The sequence below is a fragment of the Heliangelus exortis genome, chromosome 1, assembly GCF_036169615.1.
Source record: "Heliangelus exortis chromosome 1, bHelExo1.hap1, whole genome shotgun sequence".
Taxonomy (NCBI): Eukaryota; Metazoa; Chordata; class Aves; order Apodiformes; family Trochilidae; genus Heliangelus; species Heliangelus exortis.
The window spans coordinates 175,275,357-175,296,855 of record NC_092422.1 but is presented as its reverse complement, the minus strand read 5'-3'; the positions used below and the strand labels follow the sequence as shown (position 1 = coordinate 175,296,855).

Here is a 21,499-nt window from a genome sequence, read left to right as displayed (position 1 = left end):
AATCTCAGAATTCTACTAGATATAATCTTTTCTTTTTGTATATTACCCTTCTCTATCACTATGTTGATTTTGTAGCATGTTTTTATATATTTATATTTTATATAAGTTAAATACTTGATTTTTAATTATTTTAGAGTACTGTCTCTAGGAAATATATTACAAACTACAGAGTTTACAGCATTTCTTTATTTGTACAACAAATGAAGGATATCTATAAGTCACAACTGAAAATAAGTTTCATATTGCTAAGTTTTTGGGAATTGTAGAAAACAGTTTTGGGTTGTGGGTTTTTTTTTTTTTTTTGAGCTATATCTTAAAATTAGGGGTATATTTTTTAAATCAAGCAATTTTAAATTAAATTCAATTGCCTAAAATTATCTTTTTCATAGCTCTCAGCACATAGCATTTAGTTTAGAAGAAATAACTATGTCTACAAAATTTATAGGGATCTTCTACTAGGTGCTTCAGAAGCCATGATCCCACATGCAGAGAAAGTTTAGTCTAGACACATAAAAATACTGATTTTTTTTCTAAAAATAAATAGAAGAATGGGGAAAAAATAAAGTAAATTTGTAGTCCGTTTAATAGTGTCAATCTGAAAATATGCAACATTGATAAGGAAGGCTAAGAAACAGAGAACCTTTAACATCCACTAAGATTAAATCTGATAACAGTATTTTATTATGTTCTGTTAAACATAGTAGGAGCAGGGAGAACCTCAAGCTTAGCCTATGAGCCTGTTGCTACAGCTACAGTAATAAAATAATAATAAAAAAGGCAGAAGCATTTCACAAACATTTTTGTTTGATCTTGGGACATGATGTAGCGAATGGAATGAAAGTTCAAGCTTTGTAGCAAAAAAAATAGGGCATAGCTACTAAAACTGAAGTCATGTAAGCCAACATCCAGGTGTTCTAAAGAATTTGGCACACAAGCTGAGTCAGCTACAAATATGTAGCAAATCTTAGAAAAATGGTGAAATCTCAAAAGGACTGGGAGACTATCAGTGCAATCTTATTTTGAAGAACCATAAAAAGAGCAGCATTGAAATGTAATAATAAATTTATTAAATTGAGCCTGGAAAAACATGAAAACAATCTTCTACGCTGGGACTTATCAACAGGACTAAAATACAAAGAAGTATATAATTAGTACCAGTTAATTTATTGCAAAAATGAATTTTTTCAAATGTCTTTTTGTCTTTTTTTAAAATTATTATTATTACAGCTTAGCATGGGAAAAGCAATTCTAATAAAAATAACTTGGATTTCTCCTAACCAGTAGATCTAATGCCACATGTTGTCATTACCTGTCATTACCTGTCATGCAGATTTAATTGTGTAGATTTTAATGGCATGCTGGAAAATAGGTTAAATATACTCACTGCTAGGATCACAAGTAGACACCAAGAACATGTTTTGGTCTGTGATAACAATCTCTCTGACCTCCTTGCTGCTTGCTTTTGTAGAGAATAAGAAGATTCTGGTGGCAATAAATGAAGGTTTAATTAATATTAAAGAATGATCCTAGTGTCAATACATACAGTGTATTTGTATTATTGTACTGTATATATTTGTATTTGTATTATTTCTAAAATCCCAATTTTAGAATTAATACATAACATACTGGTCTTAATACACTAAGTAGTTTTTTAGTGTAGACAAAGTCACAATACATCATGTAACAAAGAAAGTAAATTATATCCATAGAGTGAACTGGTTTAGACAGCAGCAACTCAGAAAAGAATGACAGATTTATTCTATAGTAACTTTATTGTGCTACTAATATGATCTATAAAACATTCAAATTTTACTATTATAATTTATTTCAGTGACATAGTTTCTTGTTTACTCTGGTGTGAGAACAAAAGAGGGTTTCTGTATTACATAAGTCCTGGTACATCATACTTTTCAATATAAACATTTGCTTTATAATAAGCTAATTTTCTTCAATAAAATTCTCTTTTCTATTATATCCACAAGAGCATTTTTTTTTTTACGTTTCTTAGGAGCAAGTATTTGGTATTATTAACTTCATTTTAACATAGAAGTGCTGGAAAATGTTCTTATAATATGGCTTTAAATTGTTATTAGTCATCATTGAAGGAAGCATATTATCTAGTAGGCAACAAGGTGGTACTATTATTATTAGCTGAAGCTGTTCAGAACCTTTGGAGAGACTCATGCTATGAATTGTGTTTTAATAAACAGAACAAGAATTGCATTTGAACTCAAGCTGCAAAAGACAAACAAATCAACAGACTTGCGTATCCCTTCTTCTCTCTGTACAATGTTTAATGTCTTAGTTGATGCCAAAAAGCAGACGGCTAAGCTCTGCATACTGGATGGGGGGCAAGAGGTAAGTGGAATTTTGTATGTTTAATTCATACATTCAGTTAATCTGAAATGTCTCACACTGCAGACAGTCCTTAGCAGGTTAATTTCAAACTAGCTAAAATGTGTCACACAGGTCTGTTTGGATAGGAGCGTGCATACGCTGCTCCCTAGAAGCACCATCTAAGACACAACTCCTCATCTTCCACCAGAGAAGACACAGAGTGCTTTTGTAATTTATTTGCTTTGACCTGTGAGCCTGTTGAACATTCAGATTTCTTGACTCACAGCCCCTCCAGGAATTTCTCTTAGGTTGCAGCAGAGAAATAGCCCACTTCAGGACTCTTTTATAGTAGTAAGATAGAGCCGAAACATTGTCCTTTGCAGCCAGGTTTTAAACAAGTAGGGTTTGTTTTTCTAATGGTTCTACACCTGGAAATAGAGGAAAAAAAAAAACCAGGTAATTTAATGGGATTTCTTATTATTACTTATTCTCCAAAGACAGGGACCATTTTGGCAGTAATCTGCTGCCAGGACTGTAGTGGAGCTCCACTGTAGTGGAGTGTGGAGCACTCATGTGCTTTTGAAGGACATTTAGACTTCACTGGCTATGTCCTCCCATGTTGTCATTCTCAGTAGGAATAATCTGTGAAGTGAAAAGGGTGTGCTATGTAGACTGGTCAGATGAGTGAGATCACCACCATAAAATGAAAGCTGCTCTTGCTGTGTTAATGCCATAGCATTGTTAATTTGTTTCATTTGGTTTTGGAGAGAGGGTCAAAACATTTGTCAGAATTGGGCAACAAAAAGTATTTCTGCTTTGGACAGTTTCACTTTTACTTTATTTGGTCATATTGTTTCTGTGCTGTGCTCTTCGTTTCATAGACTCATTGTTTAAGTTGCCATATTTGGTGTAATTGTCTTTTTCTTTTTCCAATTCAATGAGACATTCATCATTTTCCTGTTCTACCTTGTCATCTTTATTTTTCCTTTTGGTTTTCCCTGATGTGTACCAGTTTGCTAGTCAATGGGTAAGTTTTTTTTCATTGTTTTCTAATATACATGTTTTATTTGGTTATTAACAGTCACTTTTTATTTTAAATGGTAATGCTACTTTTCTTGGTAATCCATTAGTCTAGCCCTCAGAATTCCTTTACCTCCTGATCTTGCCATAGAGTGATCATCAGCTTCCCAGTTCCTCTTTCCTTGTTCCAGATGAATTCTTCATTCTTCTGCTTCTCAGACCCAGTATCCTGTCTTACCAGATCACAAAGTTTTGGACTCCTGCAGCTCTCACTGAAGTAAAAGAGCAACAAACAACTTCTTTCAACCTCATCAGAAGTAAACCACACCTAGCAACTCTGTCTTAGGCTGATGCTGCCAGTTCATCTTTTAAATGCTGCCCAAGAAGCAACCTGCAAATACATACATGAACATTCTTCTTTGGGGCAGACAATACCAGTAACCTCCATACAGACCTGCAGGACAGATGGTTTAGCCTCATTCTCCCCAGTCCCACCATTCCTCTCACTTGCTCTGGATGATTCCTCCTCTGGTGTCAGCCTGTTTCCTCAGAGCCAAAGTTCAGAATTTGCAATTATCTTTTGGACTGCAGACCCTTAGGAGATTATCTGCTGAAATCTTCCCATCCTCTAGATTTTCAGGCCCCATCATACACTCTTCAGAACACCAAAACAAAAATGCAGCCATTATTCCCTAATAGGTCTGACCATGACCCCAAGTGCTTCCAGTGCTTCTTTTCAGTGCAAGAGTTTTACCATATGACATACATATGATGAATAAATACTTATTTCAAAGTCCCAAAATTAATCTTCATCCCAATTCATCTAATAAGGAATCTCAAATTCTTCACATGTCAGAAATCATCACATAATGTGGAAACTCCTTTGTCATAGGCTTTGAATTATTGTCTATTAGTTTTTTCTATTCACAAAGCTTTTTTTAAAGATTAAGAAATAGAATGGCTTTTCACTTGCTAGCTGATATCATAGCTGTTTGAAACACTGCGAGGTTTGTTAGATGAGATACTTCTGGAATCTGCCCATCTGTCAAAGCAGGCAGGATAGCTTCTTAAAACATAAAAAATTGCATCTCTGACATTTCCATAGAAGCTCCAGCATTTCCAGTAACTTCTACTTAACCACTTGATTTTGAAACCTTCTCCATATTACCTTTCTTTCCCTTGTCCTTTTTCATGTTCATTTTAGCCTCAAACATGGCCAGTCAAGAAAAATGTTCCACAAAGCCTGAGTTAATTTTTTTTACGAGCACTGTTTGTTCACCTCAAACTCAACACTCTCACCATTTCTAGAATTTACTCTGCAAGGGATGAGAGGTTGATTAATTAGGTGGATAGAGTCAAACATTTTGAATACATCATGCACTTTTCATTCCTTAAGGAGCTATAAGCAGTTGTATATCGTGTTCAAATAGAATCAGATGCAGAAGTTTTCACCCTGCTTTGTTGGAACGGAGGGAATTATTACTTAGTATGTAATTAAGACATTCTGGTCATGGTTAGCAATCAGAACCTTCAGTTTAGAGTTAAAATTTGATTGAGTCCCCCTGATTTTCCTACATTACTTTATGCACTGCTCTCCATTCACTCAAATGTCTTCCACAAAGTCTCACAAAAGAGTTACTAAGTCTGCCCTCAGGAAGGTTCCCTCCTTGTCACCTGATTGTCACCTGAAAGCCTAGGAGAAGCACAGCAAACTTTGACTACACAGGTGATCAGTACATTGTGTCTAAGCTGTCTGGATGCCCTCTGCATTGCTTGGCAGTTGCTTTAGGAGGGTTTGAGGAGCAGGTCAAGGGGAGAATCACCTTATCTCAAACTGCTGGTGCCTGCTTCATGGACAGTCACAGTGGCAATTCATGGAGGAAAGGGGAAGGGTACAGCAAGACAGATAAATAACTTACTGCCTGCCCTCTTAGTTTCAGTGAATATCATCTTGGGAGAATGTAGGCTGAGCAGTATCCTACATATTTCTTTCCTGGACCAGAAGCAAACAGGTGCTACTTCTTTTGAGTCCGTGGGTCCCAAGTCACATGAATAGCAAAGTAAGGGAAACCTTATCTATCACACAGGATTCAATCCAGAGATTTTTTAGCCTTTGTGATAAATAGTTTAAAATCTATTAAATTAAAACTTTGCAATCTAGATGCTGCAGGCTTCTGGCAATATTCAGCTTTTGTGAGTATGATAGGTAAGAAGCACACAGAAAATATTGCTGGAGGCAAGAATTAAATGGGTAGTGTTTCTAGGGACACTTAGTATGACAGTTGTTAGATCAAAGCAAGACCTTAAAGCTGAGTCACAGCTTATTTGTTATTTTGTGTAACTGGGTGGCATGAACATAGTAGCTGCCATTGGTCTATAATGTTGAATGCTTCATAGCAGAACACCTGTAGAAACCATTTCAGTTGCTTCAGAATTCAACCCTCCCAGTACCTTATTATGCTTATAAAAGAAGAGAGAAATACTGTTCAGTCTGGGGAAAAAATTAGTGGTGTACCATTTCAGTGGAACATGGCACAGCTAGTGCTATGTATATCTTTAGAAAACTTTAATAGGCTTTAGTTTAGTGAACTTCGTTTCTGAATCTATTTTTGGTTCAAAAAATTCAAGGAGCAGGCTCCTTTAATCACATTAGTAGTAAAGGATTATACCTGATTTGATCATGAAAGTACAGAAACAGTTTAATTTGGATGCTACATTGTAATGTTACTTGTTGGGAGTAGCAGTTTTCGTTTCTATGATCCTGTGTCATTTATTTGCACCGCCACTCAACATTAAAATAAACAAAGGCAAGCTAGCTTGAAAGTCTTGTAAACAGCATCAAACCTGAAATAGCTAAGCAGTTAAAAAAGCCACTTCCAATAGTGGGTCACAGTGAGGAAGAAGACAAATTTAAATTTTATATATTTTAGAACTGAGTGAGTTACAATTCTCAGCTCATCACAAAAGGATTTAGAATAATAGAATCTTTCAGGTGGAAAAGACTCTCAGAATCATCAAGTTCAACCATCATCCCTACTCTACAAGGCTCTCCCCTAAACCATATCCCCCAACACCACATCTAAATGACCCTTGAACACATCCAGAGATGGTGACTCAGCCACCTCTCTGGCCAGACTATTCCAGTATCTGAACACTCTTTCTGTAAATTTTATTCTTCCTAATTTCCAGTCCAAACCCACCCTGTTGCAGCTTGAAACCATTCCCTCTTGTTCTCTCCTGTCCTGGTTTGGGCCAGGATAAAGGTGATTTTCTGTCTTGTGCTAGAGAGAGTCTGTTACTTGGTTTAATTGCCGGGCCATTGTTAAACCGTGGGATGTCCCTAATTACCTGTGAGAAGAGACCAGCACCAACCTCTCTACAATGTCCTTTCAGATAGTTATAGAGACCAGGGAATTCTTCCCTCAGCCTCCTCTTCCTCAAACTGAACAGTCCCAGTTCCTTCATTTAGGTTCCCCCAAAGCACAAGTGTCAAAAGGCAGTAAAATTCTTGATATCCTTCCAAATGCTAGTAGGTGCAGGGGGCCACATTTGGAAGAACATCCAGGTTGTCCTCCAAAGACAATCCTGTTTGGTTGCACCTCCTGACACACTTTGCCACTAAATATAGTCATTACCTATGTAGGTCCTAAAGCTGCAGCTGTATTTCATATTTTACAGGGAATTATTCTAGGGCGTCTGGAAGGCAGAAGCCTCCACCATCACACACATCCCAGTGCTACCAGGGAGATGCTGAAAGACCCTATAAAATGTATTCTAAATAATTTAGCTCTGGGAGCTGACTTGCCTAGATTCAGAGTCATGTGGACTGTGATCACATCTGCCAGCAGAGGAATATAAAGGAGCAACTTGCCATAAAGGTGTTTGAGAGAGGAGTGAGGATTTCTCTGCTCTCACCAACCAAGCTTGGCAGAAGTCGAAAAGCTGGTGTCCCACCTGCTGATTTCAGGATTGTGCATGCAACATTATCAGCTCATCCTGTTTTATGATTAATGACAGAATATTAACAGCCTTCCTAAAGCCTGTCCTCTGGTGTCAAATAATCTTCCAGAAGGGTCTGAAGTTCTGTTTTGCTGGGGGTGGCTGTTTTGGTGGAAGTTGACAATGGGGAGGAGTTAAAAAAATGATGGCTTCACAGGTTGACAGATAAATCTTGAAAAATAAAAATCAAATTAATTTTTTTTTTAAAGAAAGTCAAGTTATTTGGAAGGTTTTTTGTGATTTTTGGACTTGTTCTTCTTGGTCACAAAGTGAAGTTACTGATTACATACCATTCCTATAAAATTCTATTTACCTTATGGTGATTAAGAAAAAAATTTTAAAAATACATAGGAATTATACACACATCCATTAATATCCTGTAGTGGTAAAGTTGCAAACACTTTATGGCAAGGACAACTGTGACCATAGGAATATGTATAGGTTTGACATGCATCTATGGGAATGTATTTATTGTTTTTAGAAAGTATAAAACCAAATGTGAGCAGTAGATGTCAGACAATGTGGGGTGATTTAAATCCTTAGCAGATCCAGAGACTATTATATTGGTATTATAATCCTATCAATAGTATCCTAATCATATCAAGACATTAATATGATTAGAGTAAAATATATCTGGAACTATGTAAATTCTTCAGTGTATTTTCAATACATTCTTTCACTCTACTGAAGTGTCTGCTGATGTTTGAGATGTGAATTCACTTTAACCACGTGTTTTTAAATTTTAAAAAACTGAACAGGCTTGGTGTTGGTATCTGGAGCACATACACACGTGCTGGTAAACACATCTCACAGTTTTATTCTCTCTTAATGTAGATGCCCACTCAGTAAGTGAGCTGTTTAGAAAATCATTCCTGAGCATATTGAGCATATCAGCTGCAATGGTTTGGTTTGTATGGCAACTCTGAGACAGATGAAAAAGCACTTAAAAACTTAGAACTCTGCAAACTCTCCAGCTGGCAGCTGCTAAGTTAGGCTAATGTTTATACTGACCTCAGTACTTTTCCTGGGAGCATTATGCTGTTAGCTGCTCCAAGTAGCCTTGAACTGTGAAGATAGGGTTAGTCTTTACAAGTCGCATTTTCTGTGAAGTGGCTATTGGGGACAATCTTTGCTGCCAGATAAATGTTTCTAAAGGAAGAATTACTGTTTAAATTGATGTGCCTCCTTTACAGAATGGGATCCCTAGTTCCCTTTAATTTCAGGAGCGAACTCCACGGTATTATCTGAAAAGTCTTTCAGATTTATTTTAAAAGCATTTACTTAAAGGCACCTTCTTTGTCAAAAATGAAAAGAAAAAGGCTATGGAGAATGAAGTCTGGTTTATTATGCCTTTTATGGGCTATTAATTTGTTACCATCTATTCTGCTTTGTTGATGAAATTTTAATTTTGCCCTTGCTTGAGCATATTGTAAGATCTGTATAAACTGCAGCTCACTGTGCTAACAAGAAAGGCTCTTTTAGGATGAACAATTGGAGCTCATTTTATTTCTAGAGGGCATTTAAAATAACTTATGAATGAGAGTTGTCAGACATGAAATGCTGTATTAATTAAATCTTATTCTAGTCTTTTTGCTTCTCCAACTAAACCGACCCTTTAGAAAAAAAAATACATGGCCACCTTAATTATATAGGAGAAGACAAAAAGTATCCTTCACATTCCTTTGCCTGAATAAGAATAAGAACTCAATTCATCTAAATAATAACCCCATTAGCTGCTTAACTCAACAGTGTACATGGGAAAATTTCCAACACAGAATGTAAGAAAGTGTTGATTGGGTGGATCATTTTCAAGTTCTGATGTTCAAAATGATAATTTTAAGTAAATCTGATCGGGCAGGGTTATCAGCTTTGTACCATTTATGACTTATGACAAAAATGTGTGTTTGAATACGTTCTAATGCTTCTTTATCTTTTGAAATACAGCAACAATACCATTCAAAAATAGATGACTTGATTGAAGAAACTGTCAAAGAAATTATTTCATTGCTTGTTTCAAAGGTAAAACACTTTATATTTTACCTTATAATGAAGTGGGAAAATGCATCTCTAATTATTCTGAAATGTCCTTAAATAATAAAGTTTTTCTATACACAGGGGGACTGGGGCAGACAGCGACGTGATTTGTGAATAGTAGTCATCTAAATAATATGGAATTTACAAAATTAATAACCTATTAGGTAAATTATAACCTACTAGATAAAAAAATTCTTTGCAATCTGTTTTCTGTTCTGCATGAAAAGTGCTAAAAGGTAGTAGAACTGGTAGGACTTGATTATGTAATATCAGCTTTAATAGCATGTTTTACATTTTGTTTAGTTTTTCACATGAAAAGTTTCTTCCTACCACTAAGTAGTATTTAGATTTTGCATTTAAAGATGGACAACATCCAGAGTACCTGTATAGCATTTTTAAAATAAATGATTTGTGGAACAAAATCTCATTTAAAAAATTTTATAAGTTGCTATTTCTTTAAATTGACCTCCTAGAGGATTTTTTTTATGCTTAAAAAGAAAATTTGCCTTTACATGATATAGGTACTTGGAGAATAAGTGAGGAAAATTTAAATAATGTCTTATGCTACCATAGCACCTCTACTCCAGAAAAAGTTTTAAATGCTTGGTATAAAAGAAAAGCTTTTCTGATAATTTGAAGGACACGCCAAAAAATGAAAAAAACACTTTATAAGACATTTTGTTATCTATGCATTGCAAACTCCCCAGAAATAGCTGATTTTTAAAGTAGGAGAACTAAGCTCTGCATTTACAGTTTATGAGTTAGGGGGAAAAAAAAAAACCTACAAAATACTACTGCTATAATTTCCTCCTGCTTTTAATTTCATGTGGTACAGCTTGCTGGCATGGGGTGTGTGGAGCAGGAATCTCCTTACAGATTGACATCAACCATGCTGGCTCAGGAGATGAAGAGGATGGGTTTTGTAGAATCATGGTAGAAATTTAGAATGTGACCACTTACTGAGAAATATGTAAAATCCAAACACTTTTTTTTTTCTCTAAAGGGGCATTTTGATGTAAATGCGACTACAAGTGGTTCATTTGACAGCTGTGCCTGTCATCAGTCTGAACTCACCTCTCAGTTGTGCGTTCGGTGTTACTGAAGAGGAGGAAAAGGGAATTTAATCCGTGCAAACCATGCTGTTAAAAATTAAACCATTTCATTATTTTTGTAATATCTGAGATAGGATATGAAAATTGTCATATTTCTCCTGAATTTATATACAAGAAATTCCGGAAACAACTGCTGTCAGTATAGAGGAATTTGAATTATTGGGTATCACATACACAATTACCAGAAGTGGAAGACTCAGAACAAGAAGCAAATATTCTTTCACTGGATGATCTTTAGGAGCTTAATCAGTCTCTCCTCACTTGAGATGTGCCTACAAGGCAGAAGAGCCTCATAGGGTACAGAGGAAGGCTGGTGTTTCACTCTTGGTTTTGCTCAGGAAAAATTCATATCGATGGACTTAATATCCATCTGTGTTCGTTTCTTAAATATAATATTTTTTTGTTATTTTAACCCTTGCCTCTGTATTATTTCCTTTCTCTTTCGGTGGAATAAGTGTTTCAGTGGTTGTTTTTAGCTGCAAGTCATCTATGAAATGAAAAGAGTATTTTCACTTCAGTGAGATTTGACTTGGTGAAGACTGTGCTGGGCATTTTGTTCACAAGACTTGGCAAGCTAAAGCATTTAACAAATCATAGGGATAGCACAAAAGAGTGAAACAAAGCACAGTGAGTCTCAGGATAACCAGTTCAGAGAATGAGAAGTAAACACAGAAATGCTCTTAGAGCTTCACATGTTCATACACTGAGGTCTCACAAAAAAAGTTTCCAGCTTCATCATTAAGCCTTTTGTTTAAATTGATATCCTGGACACTGCAATGGTTTGCTCTCTGTTCTGATGTGTCCCACTTGTGTTGGAACCATTTGTTGGTGCTGTGGACACCATGTTTGTGAGATCAGCCTCTTCAGCAGCAGATCTTTGTGCAATGAGATTGAACACCCTTCTGCAGAAGGAGTCTTTGCCAGTCAGAAAATGAGTTAAAGTAGAAACAGCAGCTTCCCACAGGCATGCAAAAGCAGAACAGGAAGCTGGTATTTGGTCTAATAAATAGACTGTAATTATACTGTGCATGGGGTGCAGAAATAGCTACCACTCTCTTGTGATGTGGTTTTATTCCTTGATTGGCACCTACGTACTGGTGTCTTAATTAATCACTGTAAATATGACAGGTCAGATTGATAAATGACAAATGTAAGTTTGCACTTGCCTCCTGCTCCTTGACCTGTTAAGAGCAGGGCTTATTGTAAAGTGATGATCTCAGTTCCTCTGGAGGTGACACTGTTGTGACACTGTTACAGTGCCCATTAACAGCATGCCAGATGGAATTTTGTTCTGTCCTCACACTCATAAAATGATACTCATAGTTGTGGGAATGACTGTGTTGGAAGGAAGGGATGACTTTTAAAACAATCTTTATATAAGCTGGAAAGCAATTCGTATGTGTAAAATAATTGTGCACGAATGCAATGGCTGAATGATATATGTTATATACCATGGATGGCATGACCAACAAAACATCACAGAAGGATATGAGATGGGGATTTGTTTGCTTTAAGGCTAATTTGGAGAAGTGCACATATTAAGGCTATAATTAAAGCAATTAATAAGAATTTTTTTTAGTCAGAAATTTTGGTAAAGGTGCCTTTTCATGCCCCTTAATGAGTAGTCGTGCTACTCAGAGAATCACAGGTGAAAGTAGGGGGGAGAGGAACCACACCATTCCAGAGGGCTGGGGCCTGTATTTTCCTAGCAGTTTAACAGCACATGCTGTTGCTGGAGAGGAGCTGGCAGAAAACTCCACTGCTATTATGCTGTTGGGTAAAATCAGAGCCAGGTTTCTACTGAATAGTAAAGATAAGAATAACGTGATATTGGGATCACCACCTTTAACAATTTTGCTCCATCGTCTTTGAAGCTGTGATCTTAGAAACAGCAGCCTTAAAAAATGATAGTTCTCTACCCAAAAATATATGCTGGGTACATGCACTCTTGTATCTAACTAAGCACATGTTCTTGAGGCAGCAAAGTGATGTTGTGTAGCAGGCCAACGTCAGGAGGCTTTTGGGGTTGGATTTCTATTTCTGCAGTGGTTCAACAGTGATTTCCATCAGTTTGATTGATGGGTAAAGTGGAGAAAAGAATTTTGTCCTTGATTTCATTATTTTGTAAGATAGAGTGATCATATCTACAGTTTGCATTGTTCAGATGAGCAATAAAAATCTGAGGAAGAAAAACTCGCATTCTCCTTCAAAGTATTTACATTACATATTCTGCATTTACATTTTTCTCTTTGCTTTCCCTCCAGGTTGTTTCAGTGTTAGAAGGTGTGCTGTCTAAATTGTCAAGATACGATGAAGGCACTTTCTTCTCATCATTAGTTTCTTTCACTGTAAGTTTTTGGATTCACGATAGTTCTATTTTTTCTGTGCATAGTGCTGAAATTGTGCACAATTTGTAGTAATAAGCACTTACTATACATTGATTTATTTTTCATTTTCTAAAGGTGAAAGCAGCTGCAAAATACGTTGACGTTCCTGTAAGTACAATTTTTTTTATTTATTTATTCCAGTGCTCATAATATTTTTCAATGGCGTTTCGTTAGATCACTTTTTTTTTTGTTGACATTTTGCTTTCCTGCAGAGATTAATGATAGCTTTGCTCAGAGTATTTAAATAGCCACTACAACCCTCAGAGGCCACTTAATTTCCCTCAAGCAACAAGTAATTCTCAAAGCAAAGCTTAGAAAGGTTATTCTCAATGTACTTTTTCAGTTGTGGAAGAATGAGAATTGTAACTTAGATAATGTTTTGTAGAGACCTTTCCATCATTTTTCTAAATAGTTCAAATATACAGGATAAGCTACAAGAAAAAGCATCATACTTGAACATCTATTATTTATTGATTTCTTACTTCAGGACCCAATCTTGCTTATTTAATCCCTTGCTAGATCTCAGTTTGATTTACCATTGTTTATGCAATGTTTGTGTGGAATAAGTAAAAACTAAAACAGGTAGCTGTTGGAGCTCTTTTGTACATAAAAGCAAAGTTCAGCCATTAGAATATTTTTATTAGAGTATCATAGTAGAGTATATTTTCTTTTAAAAAGCAAGGAAAAAGTTATCTAATATTGTTGCTATCACTGTCAATAAATATCCTTTGTTCTCTCACAAGTCTGTGTTCACATCCCCTTTTAATGTGATTTGAAAACAATCTTATTTTCCTAGACTAGCAAAAAAATTACTAAAATTGCTTTATTTAGAATCTTACAGGAAATAAAACTACAAATATAAAAGCGTACCAGATGTGCTAGGCTGCATGGTAGCCAGAAATCTTTTCTATACTTACAAATATAATAGTAGCAAGCTTAAATTAATTAATTTTTTAAATCTATGCATATTAAATAAAAGGAAAAATCTCAATTTCTGGAATCGTTATTTTGCTATCCTTATGTTTGCCTTATTCATAAAATTAAATAAAACATAATATTTATGGTCAGATGATGTTTTCAGAACTTTTTTTTAGTTAGTTACATGTGGACTTTTTGTTGAACTGTATAAATGCTCTCATGGTCTGTAAAAAAGAAAAAAATGTTAGGGCCAATCTTGCATTCTAAGGAATGGCTTTATATCAAATCTAGCTAATTTAGAATACCTTGTGTTAATATTTTGTGCTGTGGAATTGCCCCAAAAAGTCCTTGGTGGAACACTTAAGACTCTAAAAACTGAAGAAAAAAATTACTGAACAAATTAGAAATTAATCTACTTCTTTCAGATAACACAAAAACTCTCCAAATGACAGAATATCTATGAGAAGGAGATGTCAAAGTCTTTTACCATTGGCCTGGACTTAACAATAAAGATGAAAGAGGAGAGAGATGAGAAGAGAAGGCAGAGCAGAGAGATGGTTGCTGGGTCCCTGTAGCTTTTCTTACATTCACTGAATGGTGTTCCTGAAGAGATGACCAGATTATAGACAGGATATCAGGATCCTTTCCTCTTTACAGCCCCTTCGTTTTTTCAGCTGTCCCAGACACCTTTCCCACAGCTCAAGGTATGACCTGGACTGTAGTGCTACAGCTATAAACTGTGCTTCAGGGAGGCTGTGGATCTGACCAAGCAAACGTTCTCCAAATCCTGAAGGACATTTTCCCTGGGTTGAAGGAGTTTGTTAGCCTGGGGGTTTGGTTTGTTGCACCCCTTTTTATGAAGGTGCAGTTGAGGGCAATTCCTGTCACAATTGACTCTGAGTGTCCAGTCTGAATAGGGTCTAAAATCACTGCTTGTGGAAGGTACGAATTCAACTGCAAAGGGGGGCTGTAAGTTATCACATTACATGGTCATCTCCTCAACTCACAACTGAAGTCAGAAGTGGAGAGAGGGGTTCCACGGGATGAGGAATTTATGCTGAGCTCTTGGTGGCATGACTGTACCCTACCAAGCCTGCACTGAAGCTAATTTAATGCTTCCTGTGGCTGTATTTTGAACTGATATGGTTTAAAATCTCTTGTTGTCCCTCCTTACCATATAGCTGCATATTTGGAGGTGACTTAAAGGTGACCAAGTAGGCCTTTCCTTTTTATATAGTTACAAATATATGTGAAATTGCACTTTGTCAGATAACCACATGCCCTCCCTCCATTTGAGGATGACTCTGGGTCACCTTAGCTCTGTCCTTGAGGTCCCTGAAACTGAGCTGTTGATCACTTGGTGGATACAGGGGAGATGAAGGTTGGGAGGCACAAAAGGCCTGTGGGATTTTTTGAGTGTGTGAATTCAATAGAATTTTTGATCTTTGCCTACCAGGCTCAATATTTGGCAAAGATTTGGTTTATAGTGAAATAAAAAGAAGCTAACTAGACAAACAAGAGTTTAGAAGAAAATTAAAGCAGTACTAAGCAGAATGTTTTAGAAAGGATGAGAGGTAAAGGAGATAAAATAATTTAAAAGGTACATAAAAATAATAAAGGGTTCAAAAAGGAGGCAGACATTCCTGGATGATTCTTAGCCATTTTGAGGAGAAGATAAATTCTATTAATTCAATTTATTATATTGAGAGGAGATTTAGAAATTAAATAGCTGGGCACAAAGATGCATACTCACCAAAAGACATCTCTCAACTTCTCAGGACCAGGGTGGGACTTGTAGACACAAACTTGCAGTTCAGTTGGCAGGTAATGTTTGAAGAAATGTTGCTGTCTATCCTTCCAGTCATTAATGCTACCAGAGAATTATGAATAACTCCATTAAAAAAAGAAGAAAAAAAAAAAAAAAAGATATTATTCTTTTTTTTTAGCCCTTTTAAGAAAATATTCAACCTATTCCTCCATTTTTCAGAGCATCCTTCTTGCAGGACATGGTCACCAAGTGCTCTGATTTTTTCCCAGGCATTGCTTATAGGGCTATAGGAACACTGTATATGTTTTGATGATTGAAACACCAGCAGAAGTACTAGGAACAGTGAAAAATAACCCAGGCTAAGAATAGTAACAACAATGAAGGCTTAGGATTTCCTAAAAATAATAATGAAGAAAAACTAGTTGCTTTTACACTGTTTTCATTGGTAATTGTCACAGTACACCATGCTCTGAAGTGAAGGAAATTGTGGCTGCTGTGCACATGAAAGAAGCCAAATGTTCAGAGGAAAATAACACAAACATTACAATGCAATTTTCTCTCTTGTTAATGCTATGTTTTGATGTTTTAAAATGTAGGAGCTGGTTTAGGTTACAGGTTTTTTTAAAAAACAGCTCACCCAAATCCACTATAACTCTGTTGGTTTCTTTTAAAGCCCTAGCAGTACTTAAGATATGTAGAAGTACAACCTGCCTCTTTTTTTTCTTTTTTTTTTTTTTTCTCATGTGCTGGTCACAAAGGCAGTTGATTAATGAGAACAAGGAAAGAATGCAGTTGAATTAAGGGCACAAAATGTATATTGTTAATCTCAGATGTTCATTATTCCTCAATCATGTAGATAATTTCATTGTGTTCAGTTTCTCATCATGTAAGTCAGTTTTGCACACACACAAATAATTGTGTCTCTAGCTGGTCATTTCTACACACATTTGCCTCATTTACAAATATAACCAGAGCAATTACTCGTACAAATTGAGCATCTAGTTACATGCATATTTATATACTGCTTTTTGTTGGGAAAGGTATGTTTAAATCCCTTTGTAGGGGCCAGTAATCTATGCCAGTCATGTCGAGGGCACAGAAGGAACCTAATCCTCCCTCACTTCATGTGGGCCACCTGTCAGACCAAGTGCAGAGAGGCCATTTGAAGGACCCAGGGCTGACAGCAGCACACAGCTCACACAATGCCAGGCCCCTTGCTCCACTCTTGCCTTTATCTGAGGATCAAAGTTATGAAAAGAGGCCTCACACATGTGCCAGCATTTGACTTATGGGGTCCTGTAGAGGCCAGAGTAGGAGCTTTGCCTCCTACCAGGCAGAGACACATTGGACCTTCCAGATACCTCCATTTCCAAATAACACACGTGCATCTCATGGCCTCATTCAGCTGGTTTTAGGAAGCAAACTGCTTTTTCTGGGAAATCAGTGTTTATTTAGGCGTGGCCATACTATGCCATTAATCTTTAAGTAGGATTCATCTTGAGACCTCTGTTTAAAAATAAAGATTACAGAACAGTCATCCTCATTTGCAGGGCTTCTCCTGCCTTCCTCCTCTGCACACCCTAGCCTGGGAAATGGCCCTTCTGTTTTCAGATCCATACAAGCATGTTATTGCAGAATTGGAAGGAAAGCCCAGAATCACCTGTTTTAAGTCAGCAGTGGTTTTGATATATGTCTTAAATGCAGATCAGAAGGATGCCTGCTAATCAGCAGGAAACTTAAAATAGCATAGTTATTTTGGGGGGGAAAAGCACATTTTAATACCTAGTTTTGTCATAGTAACTGTAACATTTGAATACCTTTTGCAGAGGTGCAAATGCACACCTGTGTTGCCCCATGGATGCAATGAAACTACACATACATGAAAAAAATGTTTTCACAAATGCTTGCAGGACCACAGCTTAAGTTCTGCATGACAGGCCTCAAAATACACACATTTAGCCTTAGTCAAGGTAGCTTTTTCATCTACAGGAAGATGCATTAGAGACAGTGAAAAAAATGTTTTTTTTCATAATTGTATGAGAATAAAATATTACCTTTATAATAAACTGACTACAAAAATGATGCATCTTCCTACCTAAGGTAAGCATTTTGGTTTGTAAGAACTGAAGGGGGGAAGGATCTTGTGATGAGCAGAGCTAATTTCTATTCCAAAGATGTTTTGATGATAATTTAATTCTGTCATTCCAAAGCCCAAGAGATGAACCTTGTAGTATTTAGGGGAGAAATTTCAGGCATTGAAAATTTCCAGTGTGCTCTTTCATTTGATGGTGAACACTGAATAAGGAGCTCCTGTGTTTCTCACAATAGCCCCCTCCAGTTCATCACTCCTTTTCATTTCATTGTTATATCCACTCTGTAGTTAAAAAGTCTCCCTCCAGGATACAGGGGAGAAAAAGGGGGTAGAGAGGAAAGCAAACACAAAATGGGATGAAGTTTGTTATTACATAGTTAGTCTCTAACATCTGTTCTCATCTTTGAAAAATGAATGCTTTTACAGCATAGCAACTAAGTAAAACTAGATTTTTTTTTCTTTGTAATATCAGGAATATGAGTTCGTTATAGTACACTCTGATGCTAAGAAGTATCCTGTGAAAAATGCCAAAGTGAGAATAAACATAACTCAAATATTGACAAACGTACACAGGTTTTATTAAGATTTGTGACAAACTGTTGCATTGCAGAAAATTGTGCAGAAACTTAGGTGTATCTCTCCTGTAGGGAAAGCCTAATAGTACTGGCAATATTAAGCTTGTTGCAAGCCTTTCAGCAGCAAAATATTTGAATTCCTGGAAACGAAGGCAATGCAGCCTTACTTTTGACTAGGTGGGAGCAGTGTGTGTTAATCATAATTCAGCTTCTACACCTGCTTGGAAACTGGAATCATGAATTTTAAAATTCACCTCCTTGTAAAATAGACACCGTGACACTGCTTTCCTGTTCAAATGTTTCTTCTTTATCTGAATTTGTTGCTGTGAATAAGTGCTGCTTGTTCTGGACCCACCTACCAGTGAATAGTAAAAGAGACAACCCGCACCTGTGGGATTAGGTGCAGCAGCAGGAAGTAAGAGCACTTGCAGTATATAATTAACAAGGATTTTTTTTTTTTTTTTTCCCAAACAGCATGTTCATCTTGCCAGGTTAACTAGTGATTAACCCTAAAAAAGAATGCGCTGAAGCCTACACCCTTGTTTAAACTCATTCACTTGCCAGCGTATTCAGTTACTTGTGTAACCAGTGACAAAGTAACCCTATTTACAACTCTTCATTTCCTGGTATTTCATTTGATGTCTTTGTGTTTCCAGTTTCTCCATTCATCTCTTTGTTTGGTTCTCTTTCATTTTCAGATAGGCAAAACATCTTGTCTGCTGTCCTGAATAAAACAAACCTACAATAACTTTTTATCTGTCATATAAAAACACTTTTTTTACTTGGGGAAGTTTTCAGACAGAATACCTTAGCTCATGCTTATCTGGATAAATATTCTCCCAAAGATGTGCAAATAACTTTCTCCCATTAACTTCACCAGATGTTCTGCCAGAGATTCAGAGGTGCAGAATTTTATATTTTGGGTACAGAAGTCAAGACTGAGTTGCCCAAGTCTGTCCAATGTTAGTAGTAAAATGCCCTCTGTGACAGGGACATATTTTAAGTAACTGTTTCTACTGGTTTGTCTTTTTAAGGTACATCCAATTATTTATTGAGGGGGGAGGGAACTATTCATGCTTGCTGTTTTGGCTTTTAATTCTCTGTTAGCCAAGGATTTTTCTGAAGTTCAATAATCCAAAACACTAGTGGAATGACAGGTTCATGTAATCAGAGATTCCCATCTAATACATAATCCCTATTAAAAAAAATAAATTAAAATACATGTATTTTACATATCTACATATATATACATATATAATACATATATGCAGCACTAAACCTGTTTAATGCCTAAAACAGCTTTCTTTTCTTCTTTCACTGCTTAGAGAAAACAAATAAATTCAAGGCATGTAGTATGGAGAGATAATGAAGTATTTGAAATGCTGTTGGTTCAATGTTTAGTCTGTGTTTTGCCCACCATGAGCAGAAATAGTTAGCTTGCAATTATTTTGATGAGTTTTTTAAACAGTCTTGCTAGAGTAATGATAACTTCCTTACCCAGACATATTTCTACTGTAGGCAGACACTACTTAAAAGGAAAATTAATTTTTTTTCAACAGCAATTTCAAAGATAATTATCCTGCACACATTAAAGAAGGATGAAGTGTTTTAAAGAACTGTAATTCTAATTGGTAAATGTCACCAGCTGTTGCAGTTACTCTTACCAGTGTATATTCTTTTAATGATTACACTCTTGTGCCACGAGCTACATGAAAATATATTCACTAGGTGTGAAATTCCCATATGTCACAGCTTCAAGACCAGATAAACATCTCAAAGATAAGAGGAAAGTTAATGCTGATGGGAATGTTATTTTCCTAGTTTTGGCTGTTTGCAAGATGAACATTTTTATATTGAACTCAGTAAAGGAAAAAATTGCATGAATCAGAGAACCATTTGGTTTTACCCTGCACTGGAAGATTCAGTTTTACATTTCATATGTATCTCCCAGAACTATAATCACCCTTTCATTTGTCAGATTTTCTCCTTCGCTGCCCCCCTCCTGAGATTTCAAAATACCTTCCTGTTATCTCTCCAAGTTAAAACTAGTCCAGTTCCTATGAAATGATCATCAAGTTTTAGAAAGCACATAAGATTTCAACATTGTTTTATTCTTTTCTGCCATCACAAATGAGCGTACTAAGGGAATACATATAACTTTTAAAACTCCTAAATCAATATATGATTTAGTTTAATTTAAATAATTCTACCATGTTTTAATGAGGAAGTCATAATTTTATGCATGAAATCTATTGATTTCCATGAACCAGGTTTTTCAACAGAAAACTGTTTTACCTGTTGTAATGTAACATTTTTATTTCTGTGCTTAGGATCAAAGTGTGTAACTCAGATGTAAATATAAATGGTCCTACTTTCCTCTTTCAGTTTCTTGCAGGCGTGTATGTGTGTGATACATTTTTGAAACAAGCTTTCATTGCCTCAGTAATTATCCGTCTAAATGTGCAGGAGTCATTTTAGGTTTTCTTTGTGAGTTTTGGAGATGCTAGGGGTGTTAAACCAGGCCATCATACCACTTTTTTTACTTTTAAGGAAGAAAATGACCATTGATGCACAAATGTAAATGAAAATCTTTTTCTGGATCATATTCTTAAATTTGTCTGTGACAGATTCAGGGGAAAAAAAGAGATTAAGCTTTTGGGTTAGGAGGTTTCATTCACAGCAGTTTTGACAGGAGAATGCTGTCATCCTATTATTATGATAGCAGTTTCTGGACAAGTATTAGTTTGGGCATGTTGCACCTTTCCCTCCTTCTTGTGCTCAGACCTGTGTATAAACATTGTAATATATTACATTTAAGATAATAAGGAATGAGGAAAAAAAAAAGTTATCCACTTGAAGACTAGAAAGAAAACCTGAATATAAAATTGTATGTAAATATCTTAACTCTATGAGCATATTTATGCACACATGCCTTTAACATATGAAATATTTTACAGCTTTGTATGTATGCTTTTTTCAAACAGTAACAGCTTATGAGAAATAGAGATGACTTGTGCCTGGGAATCCAGGGACTGGATAGAGCTGCTTTCATCTTCCTTCCCTAGAGCTGTTAATTATTCTGTACAGAGTCAGTCTTAGCCAAATCTGAATCCTTTATAAATAGCTTTGTGCTAAGGCTTACTGTAAAGTATTATAAAACTCAGCCTTCTGTTTGTATGCCACGAACTTAGAAACTGTTATTTGTGATCAAATGGTTCTACAAATTTGCTCACACATCAGGCAGTTTCAGAAGGCTT

General features: G+C 36.1%; 1 protein-coding gene across 5 annotated transcripts in view; it reads left to right on the top strand.

The window, feature by feature from the left end:
* CADPS2 (calcium dependent secretion activator 2) overlaps positions 1–21,499 on the top strand; it is a 281,939-nt gene that overhangs the window by 236,738 nt on the left and 23,702 nt on the right. For 4 of the 5 annotated variants that reach the window (XM_071733753.1, XM_071733756.1, XM_071733754.1 and 1 more), the window contains 5 exons: positions 2,211–2,358; positions 3,350–3,364; positions 9,301–9,375; positions 12,767–12,850; positions 12,965–12,997. In XM_071733753.1, the coding sequence (XP_071589854.1) occupies positions 2,211–2,358; positions 3,350–3,364; positions 9,301–9,375; positions 12,767–12,850; positions 12,965–12,997 (355 nt within the window). Of the gene's footprint in view, positions 1–2,210; positions 2,359–3,279; positions 3,365–9,300; positions 9,376–12,766; positions 12,851–12,964; positions 12,998–21,499 lie in introns of those variants that run through there. The other variant, XR_011723932.1, reaches the window with a different exon arrangement.